General features: G+C 40.6%; 1 protein-coding gene across 2 annotated transcripts in view; it reads right to left on the bottom strand.

Annotated features, from left to right (window-relative positions):
- The window catches only part of ctbp2l (C-terminal binding protein 2, like), a 139,873-nt gene that overhangs the window by 78,916 nt on the left and 45,122 nt on the right, over positions 1 to 15,835 (bottom strand). The window contains exon 2 of one of the 2 annotated variants that reach the window (XM_088069658.1): positions 8,433 to 8,642. In XM_088069658.1, coding sequence (XP_087925784.1) covers positions 8,433 to 8,502 — 70 coding nt within the window. In that variant the 5' untranslated portion in view covers positions 8,503 to 8,642. The remainder of the gene's footprint in view (positions 1 to 8,432; positions 8,643 to 15,835) is intronic. The other variant, XM_088069659.1, reaches the window with a different exon arrangement.

Genomic DNA, 15,835 nt, shown 5'->3' with positions numbered 1-15,835 from the left:
CGGCGGGACTTGGCAGGCAGCGCGGGCAGAGATAGCTGCAGAATGATTTAGATAGCTGCGACTCTACAACTGCTGATCCATTAAACTTTCATGGGGACTTCATAAATTAAAACCATGACTGGAAGAACTTGAAAATTCTACTCAATTACTGTGATTGTACAGTATATTAAAGTTTTAACGAGCCCCTGGGCCTTTTCTCGCTCTAACACAAGTACTGGGAGGAAGGAGGGGCCATGTGGAGAGAAAAACACATGGTACCAATTCTGGTCCGATGGCTTTCGGAGGGTTCACATCTGCTGTGTTAGCAAGACGCTGTCCTCCGCCTCTTTACCACCTCGCATCTCTGCAGCGTATGACACAGCATGCAACACATTTACACGGGTGGGAGGAACGTGGGGCAGAGCGAAAGCCGCTACTGCAAACCTTTTATCAGCGAGCCGAGACCTCTGGTAGACTTGGTGAGGCGACTGATTAGAGTTTTGTCTTCCATTTTAGCGGGCTGGTTTGTTCCCTCTTTGCCTCGTGCGCAGCCCCGCGCTCCGCCTGCCTATCATTATCAAGCCAGTGGCCCATACTGCATCACAGATGGGGCAGACAGAAGGGAGAGACGACAGCCCGCTTGCTTTTTGGAGAGACGAGGAGTGTGCAGCTGAGTGAGAGAAGAGGGAGGGAAGGAGAGTGAGAGAGAGAGAAGAAAAGGATAGAACGGAAAATGTAATTTGCCTCCACGTCACTGATGAAAAAAGATATGGGGGCTAGTTAAACGAAAGAACGTTTTTACAATATGTTCGACTACGCTGCAGTTGTAAGCAGAGATGTAGAGGAGGGGACAAACATACTGAACTCTAAAAATCTAATATGGCATTTACAGAAATCTCCTGTAGTGTTAATGCACAGTTTATAAAAGGTCAGTATGCCCTCACACTTTTCATCTTATAAAATACAACCAACTATTCATTCATCAGAGATTAAAGGGACAGTTCAGCCCAAAATCAAAAATAAATAAACGCATATTCTCTCTTAGTGCCATTTATCAAACTAGATTCATTTTGATGTGATTTGCTGAGTGTAAGAGATGTCGGTTGTAGAGTAAAGCCTGACAGACACTGGATTTTTGGGGCCGATATTGGGAAGTAAAAAAAAGCAACGTTACATGGTGATAATAGTTGGCCTACGTTACACAGTGATACAGTAACGTTACTTACCGTCTATTTCTGGATGACGTTACATTACACATCACATTCATTTTCTTAGTTTCAGAGTTCTTTCTCTGGGCGAGTGTGGAGCCCTGAATCTTATGTGCTGCTGGGCACGATATTCACGATTATTCTGATCGTGGAAATTTACCAAAATTGACTTAATATGAGTGGGTTTTTTTTCAAATTCCAATCCGTGACAAACTGTATATCATAAAGAACATATTGTTTATCTTTAATTGTTGTAAGTTCATGCGAGGTAGAGTTCAACAGAACTCGATGTATATATTGCTTATAAGGAAAGAAATCATCACTAGAAAGAACAATCAGCTGCTAAGCCACTTTGGTGTTTTGTTCTGCTACTAATGTGGATAAATCATACTCCTAATTATGCAACCATAAAGTGTCATCATGTAACGCAACATGAATAAAATGCAGATGTTGATTAAAACATTATCTGACTAGATTAGAGCGGCTCTAATCTAACCCAGAGGGGGAAACAGTATTGCAGTCTACAAGCAAAACAACAATCTTTGCAGAGGGAAGAAAAAAAAATGATCATGAGCGGAACTGTCCTCCCTCCCAGCCACTCGGCCCAGTTGCTGCCGAATGATAAACATTGGTTCAGCTCAAATTAAGCCGAGAACATGAAAGGACCTGAGGCTGGGAGGAACACGGGCCACGGCAGATCACTCCTCATCTCTTCAGATGACAGAAATGAATCTCTTCACCCCTGAGAGAGAGAAATAGTGAGAGAGAAAGCTCCTCTCTCAATTTCTCATAACGCTGAATTAAAGCTGATGCTTCCCAGCAGCTGCTTTGATTGAGCTAACTAGCTGCTTTTGATAAAAACAGTCGCAACCAGCTCCCTGCCTCCTTATTTGCAGACAGGCCAGATTATGCTAAATACATATCAAGGACTTTAATGGCTTAATCAGCCTCGTCATCTAGCCACCGGGTTTCCTTAGATACGGCATTTCTGATCCCCCTGCCATAAATGCCAATGTATAAAAGCCAGAATGAACAACTCAGGCAATGGTATGATGTTAAAAAATACATTTTACACCTTCCATGGCAGTGAAAACTGTCTTGGACAACAAGAGTTGTTTTTTAGTGTCGGGAAAACAATAGAAACAAAGGCGAAGGCTGTGTTGGACAGTGCAGAGAGAGTGTGGTCTCAGCAGACGTTTTTTGAAAGAGAACGCTCCAGATTTTTGCTTGAAAGAGATTGAGGAGAAGACAGCACGAATCACGGCTTCATCTGGTCTGTATCTGTTTGCCAACTGTGGCCCCGATTGAAGTGTGAACCTGGATTAAGATGAGTTACTCCCGACAGTAGCCAAATAAGCCCTGTGAGGATTTTACCTGCATGCGAAACAAAAAGCAAAACCTCGCTTCGTGTGTGTTTCCCGCATGCACAGAGACAATCGCCATGGCAGCCTTATCACGCCGCTACATGAAATCAGTGAGACAACTTTGCCTGGTCATTGGCTCATGAAGAAAATCACAAATCACAAGCTGTTTTTTTTTTCTTTACGCCCTCACAATGGCCGCCAGAGGACTGATTCACTGATCCTGTATGATGGCCATCTGGAGAGCTAGAGTGTGTGTGTATATTTGTGTGCATGTATTTGTCTGTGTGTGTGTGTGTAGAAGGAGCGTTCGGCAGGTACGCTCACCACGAAGTAGCTCTGCATGCATCACAGCAACACCTGTTACCGTCTCTCTGTGCGTCTCCTGTGGGCTTTGAGCTCGTGCCCAGCAGAGCAGACTAACTGTTGTTCCCCCAGGAATGACTAACTACCTCAGCTGTCTGATGTGCACAGATGCAACAGCTGGATGCGAACCGCAACTCTAATCAGGAAGGATTTCCACCAATGAACGATCCACCTGTGATATGAAATATGACTGCTTCTATGAATCGCCTTTAGGGATGGGTGATTATTCAATATTATTGTTTGGAGACTTTCAGTGTCCAAATATCAACATGATACAATCCTGTTACATCCAGGGTTCCCACATATTTTAATTGACAAAATTTCCAAAATTTTCTTTTCAAGGAGCCATTACAAAATTTAATGACCATTCACAACATATAACATGAACCAAACTGTATAGTAAACTTAACTCCAAATGTTAATAATTACCAAAGCGTCTTACTGCCAGGCCAGAAAACCAACACGTCTTTTATTATACAACTTATTGCTCCAACCTGCCTGTTTACATCTTATTGTATCTTTTATATTGTACATTTGTGTTTTTTAATGGTATATTGTCTTATGCGTTTGTATGAACCTTATCTGTGTTTGAGCAAAGCCAAAGACAAATTTCCAATAGAGTCGATCTAATGTAATCTGTTTTTTCACGTCATGTTATTACGTCACACAAACTTAAATTTTAACAAACTTTTCTTGCTATAACAAGATACTATTTATCTCCAAACATTAAACTTTTCATGTAAAAATGTGAAAAACTTGTATGACATAATTACGGGTAAATATCTTATTAAAATGTAAAAAGCACAGTTTTAACAGCACACCTTTTCTGTTATTGCCTGATACTGATGCTTCTTTTCTTCTGCCATGGCAGCACCACACTTCTGTAAATGATCATATATTACATAAACAACTCATTTTATAACACAACACCATAATGCCATGACTTTCAAGACCTGAAAAATTAGACTGTGAAATTCCATGACTTTTCCAGGTTTTCCATGACCGTGGGAACCCTGTACGTCATGTTTTACAAAATTCTGCTGTTAGCAATTTCTAGTCACCACCTTTTGCAAGGAAACATTTCTTGCCAAGACTTTGATGAGGGGACTGACACCACTCACATGGCTGTATACCAAATGTAAAGCTATTGCCAACAGCTGGCTAACTTAGCTTAGCATAAAGACTGGGAACATAGGGAAACAGCTAGCCTGCCTCTGCCCAAAAGTAACAAAATCCACCTACCAGCTCCTCCCACGCTCACTAATGAGCAGTAAATAAACATCTTGATTATGTAATCTGTACAAAAGTGTAAAAACAACAATTCAGCATTTTACAGGGGGTTATGTAATGATTTGTTCCTTGGCCTGGGAACACTTGCTTCCTGAAGTCTCCGCTGGTTGCCTGGCAACTGGCCCTGGCCAAAAAATGGCCATGAGCTTAAAAGGGTGGCAGGGTGATCTTTAGGCAAAGTTAAGCTAAGCTAACAAGCTGCTGGTGGTAGCTACATAATTACCTTATAGACTTTATTAAAATCTTCTCATTTGACCCTTGACAAGAAAGCAAACAAACTTATTTTCCTAAGTGATGACATTTTTCTATAAGTTATTTAATACATGAAGTATTTCCTTCACATTTTGTTTACATACTACGATTCCAAAAATTTTTTATGTTGGGCTTTTTAAGGCTGACTCTGAAGGAAAAATTAATTGATTTTATGTCAAATAACTCCATCATACAGGCGAAAACATAGGCTATCTGGACATTTACTTGAACAATAACATAAAATTATCAACACTAAATAATTTAATTGAATTTGTTTTACTCCATTCTTTCTAAACCATTCAACAACATCATCTCTACATATCCTTATTAATGTTTCCTTTTCGAACTGTTTGTTTTTCTTGTGCTGTCCAAAAGGTATTGTCTGTGTGCTTTTCACCATTTCCATGTGAACATTTTACTGTCATCTAGGGAGATAAAATTTGTAAGAGATATAATTGAAAAGTTAACTGAATAAATAAAATATCAGGGGGAAAACAAACTGAGGAAAGTGTTTTTGGTGGCTAGTCAAAAATTTATAATGGTGTTGGGATTTTTGGACAATTTCTAAAAACCTGCCCATAGCCCCCATCACCTTTTTTTCACTGCCATTGTACAGTAATGTAATACATTTTCAAATGCTACAAGCCACTGTTACGGATAAAAAAAATCAAACATCACTTTTCTACAGCAGGGACCAAAACCTAGGATTGGATTTCTTGCGCCTAACTACAGGCTTTTAGAGGATGCACGGCATATGTCCTTCATTTCATGTGCACAACGCCGAGGTGCTTACATCATGCTGCAAAACAAATACGCTGGCACTGAGGGTAATGGTGCGTCTAGCTTCATTTTCCAGCACTGCAGTCATGTCTGCCTCTCCCTGCGCTGGCTCCAGGAGGGCCCAGCAGCTTAACAAGCCTCTCGGGGACCCAGACAGCAGAGAGGAGATGATTTTACCTCAGGACACAGTCTGACAGACACGCACAAACACACATGCACACACGCGCATTGGGCAAAGTCAAACAAGTGGGTTTAAAAATGCACATCCACAAGGCTTCAGACACAGTTTATACACCCACACAAAGACTCATATTCCTTGTTGCCTGGGCTGACTTTGTAGCTATGTGCACGGCAGGGGGCTCCTATTCTTATGTTCAGGTCCTTCAATACAACACCACCGCTCTCTAATCCACAACCTAAAGCCCAGTAATCACCGCGGTTCATGTTGTAAAATTGGCTGCTTCCAAACAGCCGTGACAGGATAGAAACCATTCAATCCCCCGCGGTAATCTAACTCGAGTTCAGATGTTTGGAGATTCTCTGTAACCATAAGTCACATAACAGACACTCCTACACAAACAAACAGCGGCTCACAGAGAGGCCAGGGTAAAGCGGTAATCTCATTTACATCCACCAGATGACTGTTTGCTGCTGAGGTCAACATTTATACACTGTTAACTGTAGTATCTGACATGTGCAGTGTGCCAGGAGAGAATTATAGCAATCAATGGGTATTGATCACCAAAAGGTCTTAGGGTTGTGCTAATAACAATAAGGATGGTTGGCTCTGGGATGTATACCTCTGAAGATGCATCGGAAAGTGAAAAAAAAAAGCAGGTAGTGAGGATTTCTTTTGGTTTTAGTGATTTGCAAGTCAAACGCACTAAAAATGTTGAGGTTAAACTTTGTGAAGTGATAAATCATCTTGGTTTTTTTTCTATAATGATCAGCATTATTTAAATTACTATATTTCCACATGTAGTTCAAGACCCGCTTCACATTAAAATAAAACATTAATTAAAACTCTGGACTAGAAGCCACGTTATTATCACTGTAGGGTGCCAGTGAAATAAAATTTACTGAGCTTTGAGGATTTTAGATTACTTCCAAATTTGTGCCTGGCTCCTCCTCCTCTATGTGGCTTAGTTTATACTCGCTCAGTATAGATCCTTCAGATTATCCTCAATGTGAGACTGTACATTTTGTCGAATTTTTTTGGTAAACGTCACAAATGAGTGGCACACCCTGCCTGATGATGTGAGGAGCTTCAGATCTATAAGAACTTTTAACACCAATTTCAAAAGTACGTTACAAACTGCTCAGCTCATTATCCACTACCCTTAAATCCTTAACTTACAGCATTCAATGTAGGTTTATTAGTCATTTTAAACTATTTAATTCTATTCTATTTAATTTATCTAAATTATTTTAAACATTAAACTACATATCGTGTCTGAAAGTAGCAAAGGAGTGAGCCATCTCTCCTCCTTCTCGTCTCTGTTGAGTTCCACACGTGCAGTACAGATTTGGCAGGATGTATAGATCGGTGTAGCGACACAATTAGTGATAACTTTCACAAAATGTTTTATCATGTGACGCAGTCCCAGCCACACTTTTTCAAAACATCTAGGCTACAGTCGAATAGTCAAAAAAAAAAAGAACGGTTTCTTTTCTAACACTTCCCTTGACGTTTTAAAAGTGTACTGACAAACATTGCTTTTTTTCTATAGTCATTTGCATTTGTTTAAAATTTGTCATTTCGAAAATCTAAAAAACATAAAAATGTTTTAAATAGGCTGCTTGAAATATATCTGGCCTCATTACATTGCCAGGTTTTAAAATCAAGCCCAATTGAATGTGAAATTGAATAGCACTGCTGTACATGGTCTCTTTTACATAAGGAAAATAAATAAATTAAAATGCAGTCACTGTAGGTGTTAGAACAATAGTTGTATGTAATGTAGAGGTGTAAAGATTTTCACTATTCAGCCAAATATAGCTCAGTTTAAACCTTAATATCTAGATGCCTCTTTGCATACAAATCACCAAATCAGTGCTTACTATTGCTCAAATTATAATCAACATTATTCTGCTCAATACTAGACCATGATTATGTATTCAATTATTTCCCCATCATTGAAAACAAAGTGCATTTGGGAATTTAAACAGACAAGAAACTGCGAAACCCTAATACACTGTACCATCCTTCAATACTGCCAGAGTTCACACACATTTTCATGGACAAAATTTCAAATCTTTTAAAGGACCCATAGTAAAATTTCCATGACCATTCACCAGGTATAACTTGAACAGAACTTTATAGTACTTATACTCCTTTCTCCAAACATTAGATATAGTCCTGTAGGTGATCTGCGGACATAGACCAGAAGAGCTCCAACAGTGAGGGTATGGCAGCTAAAAGTTCAGTTCTAGTTGGTAAATTTGTTAAAACATGAAAAATAAAAATGTTACACACCTTAAAACTACCACACTCTGCCTTCAGAGTCGCCCTAAATGACAGCTGAGAGCCCTCGGCTGCCCATGTCAATTACTCAAATATGTGGTACAAATTAAAAGTAGTAGTGGTGCATAGGTATATAAACATGTGAAATTACACTGTCACAGCATTCATTTTCTTGCCCCACTTACCGAGCATTATTCTAACATATTAGATTCAAACGCCTCTCAAACATAATTCAAACTAGCCGGCATACAAAGAGGGAGAGACAGAACTGAAAATGATTAATAGTTCATTACTAACAACGAAGTTCCATGACTTTTCCAAAACTTTATAGAATTTGTACTAATTCCATGACTTTCCCAGGCCTAGACAACAAGTTTGTGTAATTCCATGACTTTGCCAGGTTTTCCATGACCATAGGATCCCTGCACTGCTTCATAATTCATAACAATAACCCTACATTTTATCAGACGATTTACCACCGAAGAGAGTACTTGATTTGATGCACTGGAGCTCTTAACACAAAGCATCAGTATCACACACCCAGATCAAGTTTAATTAACTGCAAAGTCAAAAATCATGACTGTGACTATGATGCGATCAGCTCTGCAGCCCTACTTGCTCTGATAAAGGCCCTTGGAAGCACAGTGTTTTGGGAAAAAGTGCAGAAAAAAGAAGTGTGATTTTTTTCGCAAAGGAATGAGTGATGGTAAAAAGTTTAAGACGGGCACATACTCATGAGTTTACCTTCGCATATCCGATCTAGCCTCTGCCTCTTCACTTTGTGTTTGTCAGTCAGGGACATGGCGTCGAAACACAGCACGGCACGGGACGGCACGGCACAACTCGGCACCTCTCCTCCTCAGCCGAAAATACTGACAAGGTTCAGACTCCTAGTGCACTGTCAGCACTACTCCCCGGGGCATACCGCCTCGGCACATACACCTGCAAGAAAGGCACCAACACAGAAAAAAACCTGGTTAAACAAACACTGACACACACACACGTGCTGTAAATACACACATTATTGATGTACAAGCACAAAAAAAAAGCTCTGACACGGGAAGGCATTAAAGAGTCCTTGACTACAAAGTCACTCAGCCTCTTGCTCACAAAGAGCTCGGGAAGCTGCAGGCGATAGATACACAGAAAATCACTGAATCACACACGTTCTCGCGCACACACTTACTCAGATACTGTTGGTGACAAAGTGCCCCATTTGCTCTAAAAAAGTGACAAAGCTTCCATGCTCTAAAAGCTCCACTTTTCTCCCGTTTGAAGTGTGTTTTCTCTCGCTGACAAACACTCATCTGAAGCTCCATCTAACTTGTCACTCGTCACATTCCTTATTGATCGCGGTGACATTTGAGGGATCTCGACTCAGATGGCAAATCTACTTTTTCCTTCTTTTTTGCCCTCAAAGCCATCAGAAAAAAAGCAATCACAGAAATGTGACAAAAGTTGATCTAAGGAAATGTGAAACAAGCTGATAGAACTTGAGAGGAGAGATTTATTATCTGACAAAGCAGAGCTCTTGAGCTGATGTGCTGCACCTGAAGCTTGACAGATTGCTGTGTAATGACACGTTCAGGCCAATAGAGGGTGGTTAAAATCTACTCAGAGAGGAGCACACTATCTCACTTACACTTCTATACCATGTTGTGTTGATTCATTACATCCCTGTTTCTCCACCGAGCTCGCAAAACACAACTTCTGAAGCAAAAGGTGAAAAAATGATATCAGTTTTGCAGAAATTTGAGCTGAAATTGTCCCAGACCAAGCCATCAATCCAGCATCACTTACAGACTTGCAGGCAAATACACAAACACATCTTTGTTAGAGAGAAAACAAAGAGTGTGTTTTGCTCACTGGCAGTACACACGGAGCGCAGCGAGTAATAGCATCTTAGTGAATTAGAGTAAAAATGATTGCGACACAACGGGGATTAAAAGTTGCACTGCAAAACTCAAATTCCACATCTTGCTCGTCCAGGATCGGAGCCAGAGGCGCCTCTCCTCTCAGAGAGTGCTGACACCACGAAAACATCTCTTTCTGCCAGAAAGTATCAGGGCAAAAGTTAGTACTTGAAGTCTTCATCTTTTCTATGTAGTCAGAATTCAGCAGAAAGCAAAAGGGAAGGAAGACGAGAAGGTAAAGAGTTCAGCATAAGAAAAAAAACCCTCCATCGTTATCTGAGAGGAATGAGGGTGTGGATGTGCGTCGGACTTGGCCCTCTTCTCAGATGTCAGTGTAATTAGACAGAATTGGCTGGACAGGTCTGGAGCTCAGGGCTGGTGTTGGAGGGTTTGTTTTTTGTGAAATTATCAGGACATGTTTACACATAGGGAAGCAGACCTATGACACTAGGAAATGCACAGAGTATACAGCACCTTAAAGTCTAGATTCTTTCCATCACTTGATTTCTCTCTTTTTAAACATTAAAACAAAATGTTTAGAAAATAATTCTTCATTCTTAATGTGCAGCATCTGACACTGAAACCCTGACATTTATCATGTCACTTTAGGAAATGGATCTGTGTACAATCCCACATTGACAGCTGGGCTATATAATCAAGACTATTCATCTGTGTCAAGTCAAACTGTAAAACTATTTGTTTAGTCTTTAAAGGTACCCTGTGGATTTTCCAATACACACAAAGGCGACTCGATTAAAGCTGCCAGTGGAAAGTCGAGAAAAAGAGACACTCTTATGCCCACAATAAAGGAGAAAATAGTCAGATCTTTGTAGATGCAGCAACAATGTGGCTGTAAAGGTAACTAAAGACAAAACCGCAAGCTAGCAAACATGGATGAAAGCAATACACAGTTTTAGAGCTGCGAGAGTCAGTTGATCAATAGAAAATTTATCTGCAACTATTTTGCCAACCAATCAAATAATCAAGAATGTAATTGAAGATGCACCGATTGTGAAATTCTGAGCCAATTCCAATGTTTGTGCTTTGAAGTATTCCTTTAAGGATACACACATGTTTGGTGAGAAACACCAAATGTAAACAAAACTTTGGTTTAGTCAGCAAAGAATTGAATAAGAACAACCTTTCATAAAACCCTGCGTGTCTTGAGTGTGTTCTTTGGTGAGTAAAGAGCTGTTTTGACGTGAGGAAGCTACGCAGCTAAAGTCATTTCCAGCATGTCTTTCCAGCAAGGCAGCACTCTGACTCCAGTATGTTAACGGGCTGCTGGAAGACCTCTCCCTGTTACTTGATTCATTTCAGTCCTTCTCTCTGTCCCTCCTCCTTCCTTTTCATCTGTCCATCTCTCTGTAGTGCTGCTGCCTCTGAGGTGTCTCACACAGAGTCATCAATCACCGGGACCTCTTCCAGGGGCCGTCCATTTGTGTGTGCGTGCATGTGTGAGACATACAGAGTGAGAGTGACAGAGGGAGGGAAGTCGAGAAAAAGAGCGCTCACGGAGGCTAACAAGACCCACACAGAGGCCAAACCTTTCCCAGTTCTTATCCCCTCTTCATTTCCCCTACTTTTCTGCCTGCACTCATTCACTCAGCCAGCTTCAGAGTGGCCCCAAAACTAAGAAAAAAAACTACTCCCTCCAAGACTTTATGAAACACAGCCAAGCATAACCACCATGTTTTATAAAAAAAAAGATGAAACTGGGCACCACTTCTCCACGATTCAAAAGAAAAGCTTGAACAAAGCCGGCAGAGCAGCCAGCAGAGCCTGAGAGGGTATTTAGGCAGGGATTTTGCACTCCTAATCCAAACACAAAGGTCATATACATGAATCTTAATATTTAAGAGGCATTAAAAGTCAGATGATCGATAAAACTCCCTGCCTGCGGGGCCACAGCTCATTGAAAGAGAAACATTTGTGCACGAGAGGCCGAGACATTAAATGTAGGAATCCATATCTGTGACGGCCGGCTCTGTCTCCCAAGGACGGCTCCGCTGCGAGCACAATCACAGTCCACAAACTCTGCTCAATGTCAGCAACACACAGAGATCACTGTCCGAGGACTGCCTGCAGAGGTGGGGGAAGGGCCGGCAGTCACTTTCAGGAGTTTAGTACAGCAAATTAGTGACAAATACACATAAAGGAGTCGCTTCTGTTGTGCTGAATTGGTTAGTAACAGAGGGTTGACTGAAAATTAACCGACAATAAATAGCAAATTTATTAATTTTAACAAAATAGTTTGACATTTTTAGATCTTTTCTATACACATACTAACTTAACTCGGCATGTCAGGGATTTGTATGTCCATACAACAGGGCTACCTGCTTGAAGGTGCGTCTTTAACTGATAGCACGCTTGTGATTTTGAACCAATAGATCGTTTTCCCTCCACCCCACTGGTGTTATCGACAACTGCCTTATACTATTGTTAGTTTTTTAATTTTCTCTCTGGACCACACAAACATTCGCCAGATGCCCATCTCATCCTGCACTGTCAGGCTTCTCGCTCCAAATAGTGAGCAAGTTGTGTTTCATCCTAGAATAAAGCTCTTAAAATTTTCTTTTTGCTGAGCATTTTTTGAGACGCAGTTAAAACATACTAATTGGAGGGTTTCAACACCTTTCAAAACATCAAATTCAGTGACTATAAAGGGACTTTTCAGGCCCAATTCCCTCATATTCATGGACCTGACATAGTTTGGGAGACTGGACAAGGTTTTTTTGGTTTGAGACAAGGTTAATTACAACACGGAAAAATTTTACGAGTTTTAACAGGTATTACAGAAGCTTACGGACAACTGGACAATCAAAACGAGAGAGAGGCCTGAATGTGTAAAACAGTGAGGACAGACTGTATGAAAAGAATGTCAATTGTATTCTTGCACAAAATAGCCTATATTTAAGCACTTTCAAGGACGAGTCCATTTATGTCTCTTTTCAAAAAATTGTCTTAATTTCCCCCCCTCAAAATTCACAAACTTTCAAGGATTTCAAGGACCTGGCTTTTTAACCCTGTAAACATGTTGCTGAATCATCGCTGACAGATGACGCTGAATAATGATGACGCTGAATAATGATGACGAAGCCCAACTGACATCACCTCAACCTACTTGGAGGGGGTCAGCCACGCTTCGGCCCGGCTGCAGAGATAGTCCATCTCGGGCATGACTCAGCACAAATATGTGCGTTCAAACTGTTAATAGAAACGCATATCAACGTTGCATGATTTCACGTCCAATCAGCGCACCCAAGGTTCTTGAGCCAATAACATGTTTTATGAGTTTACCGTGACTTTGACCTTTGACCGCAAGATATTAATCAGTTCACTCTTGAGTCTAATTGGACATTTGTGCCAAATTTGAGGAAACACCCTCAAGTCCATCTTCAGACACTGCTATCATGAAAATGAGATGGATGCCAGGTCACAGTGACTTTGACCTTTGAACACCAGTTTCTAATCAGCTCAACCCAAGTGAGCATCAAATTTTAAGAAATTCCCTCATGGTGTTTCTGCAGTAGGGCGGCACAGTGGTGTTGTGGTTAGCACTGTTGCCTCACAGCCAGAGGGTCTCTGGTTCAAAACCCGGTTGGAGCAGGGTTTGGTCTGTGGGCAGGGCCCCTTCTACGCAGAGTTTGCATGTTCCTGTGTCTGATCAGGTTGAGTGGGGACTCTAAATTGCCCTTAGGTGTGACTGTGAGCATGTACAGTTGTCTGTCTATATGTGTCAGCCCTGAGATAGTCACTGTGACCTTGACCTTTGACCACCAAAGTCTAGTCAGCTAATTTTTAAGTCCACTCAAATGTTTGTGCCAAATTTGAAGAAACTCCCTCAAGGTTTATTTGAGTCCTTGTGTTCACAAGAATTCAACAGACGAGGTCACAGGAACCATGACTTACGACCACCGAAATCTAATCAGCTCATCGCTGAGTCTTGGTCAATGTTCGTGTCAAATTCCCTTAAAGGGAGATATTCATAGAATGTACTGGAAAGACAGACAACCCAAAAAATACTGCCTCCAGCCTCTAATATATCACCTGTGCAGAGGCATAAAAAAAACATGATTAGAAAATTTGAACCATTATTCAGACAAAACAAGCAATTTTAAAATGCCACTTTGGGTTCTGAAATTGTGACAGGCTTTTTTATGTTATATTTTAACATTCTATTGACTTTTAAATTCCTCAATACATCAGATTTATTGATACTGAAATATTTTTTGCAGTCCTAGTTTCAGTCTCCACCCATCTTTAAACCAGAGAGAATGTGAAAAACCAAGAGTCAGATTGAGTTAATTTGGAACAGCGTCTTGTAATGCAATGAAATTTAATGATGACACTGCTGTTGTTGCAATCCATCTTCCTATTGAGAGACAAACGCTAACAGAATTGTCTGCGATTGTGATTAATTGACTTTGCCGAAATAAGAAAATAATTTGGTTTGGTAAACAGATACAAGCACCGCCCCTGACAGACTCATTAGAAAGCGGTGATTACTTACTTTATTAGACACTTAGGGGTGGAGGGGGCTACTGATCTGAGGCAATCTCGCACAGTCAAAAGAGTCATTACAGTTAGAGCGTCACTTTGTGTGTTGACACAGATCAGTGTGATCTGGAAGAGACTTAAGAACAGAGCTGAGAAGCTGTTTTCCTTTTGTTTAAAGACAGACGGAAATATGGGGAGATTGTTAAAAAGCCAGACTGGAGACGAAGTGAGAGCCGGCGAAGAGAGCGTCAGTGTATGAGTTTGAGAGATTGAATAATTAAAAAGGTCAGGCTACCTGCCTGCTGTGTGTCGCTTCACACATGCAGGCAAACACACACACACACGTGCACGCACACACATGCACACATTGAGTTCTGAGCGAGGCACAATGCACACTGGGGTAAAGACTGAAGAGACAAGTCATTTGGGGGAATGATCATTTTCCCTCGAACACAGTGTAGTTTGTGAACTAATTGGGTGAATCCATAATTAATTTGCTGACATTAAGCCTTCGGGTCTGCTCCACTAAGACTCTAAGACTCTACTTTCTAAGGATGTGATGAAGTGCTGCTGAAGCCTCAGGCTCACCGCTGATGGGGAGACTCTTGTTCTGGTGCTTCACAGTGCAGGTTCTGACATTTAGGGGAGATATCTAACAGCAATACATTTCCACACGTGTCAGTTAACTCCCGGTGTGCTGTGGGGATTAGTTTAATGTAGGCCTACATTCTCTCATCGAAAGATTTCAGTGATGGGTAAATCCAGAAAATCCAAAGTCGACATGTATTCAATTCACATCAAAACCATTAAAGGGCAAGGTTGTATTTCTCACCTGGCTGTTCTGCTATCTTCAAGTAATATACTTAGAGATATTACAAGAGTTTTCACAATGGCTCTTGGTGCTGATGAGACATTTAGGGCTTTTTGACTTATTAAAGCAAAGTGACCCTACAGTGTCTGCAGACATTTGCAGATGAAGTGCACTTAAAACTGTAGATTTGACCACCACTGACTTTTACTTTAAAAATAACTGCTATTATGTTTAAAGGTTAGACACTTTTTAAAATTCCTAATAGCAGTAGGGTTGCAACATTATACCGGTTTGAAGATATGGAAATTAACATGGTATGAATATTGATGGCTATCGTACTGTGTACATTTACTTATTTACGTTACTGAAAAAAAATGCAATTAGACGGAGAATCTCCTTTATTTTATCTATTCCCAAATAAATACTTTTAGCATAAACTTCTGTTTTAATATATTGTTTCAAGTTTGAATTACATTAATAAAGTATTTGTAGGACCAAAAAAAACCCCCCCAAAAAACAAATGTTTTGCTCCCATTCTTTTAAGGTTTATTGTAACTGATGGTGTGTTATATATAGGTTATTTTTGCTTCTCTTCAGTTTATTGCAATGCACACCAACCGGGTCTGGTCAGAACTAGCTAATACCACCACTCATTAGGCGAGTATTGCTAATAACAACATCCAGACCCAACTGTCTTGCTGTGGAAATATTGTGCCCACCCTTGGGTCTCCACAAACCTGTGCAGACCATGTGGTTATTTCCTGCACTGCACTTTCAGGAGCAGAAGAACACCAGGCGCAGTGAAAGTGAAACTTAACCATTCATTTAGCTGAGTCTAAAAGTTTGCCTTCATTTAATCGATCTGATCAGCTCTGATTGGCTCAACAGATCAATTATCCATGCCACAACTC

This window comes from Plectropomus leopardus, chromosome 19, assembly GCF_026936395.1.
Source record: "Plectropomus leopardus strain MGB_pleo_1.0 chromosome 19, ASM2693639v1, whole genome shotgun sequence".
NCBI classification, from domain to species: domain Eukaryota; kingdom Metazoa; phylum Chordata; class Actinopteri; order Perciformes; family Serranidae; genus Plectropomus; species Plectropomus leopardus.
This window is presented reverse-complemented; position numbering and strand designations above follow the sequence as displayed.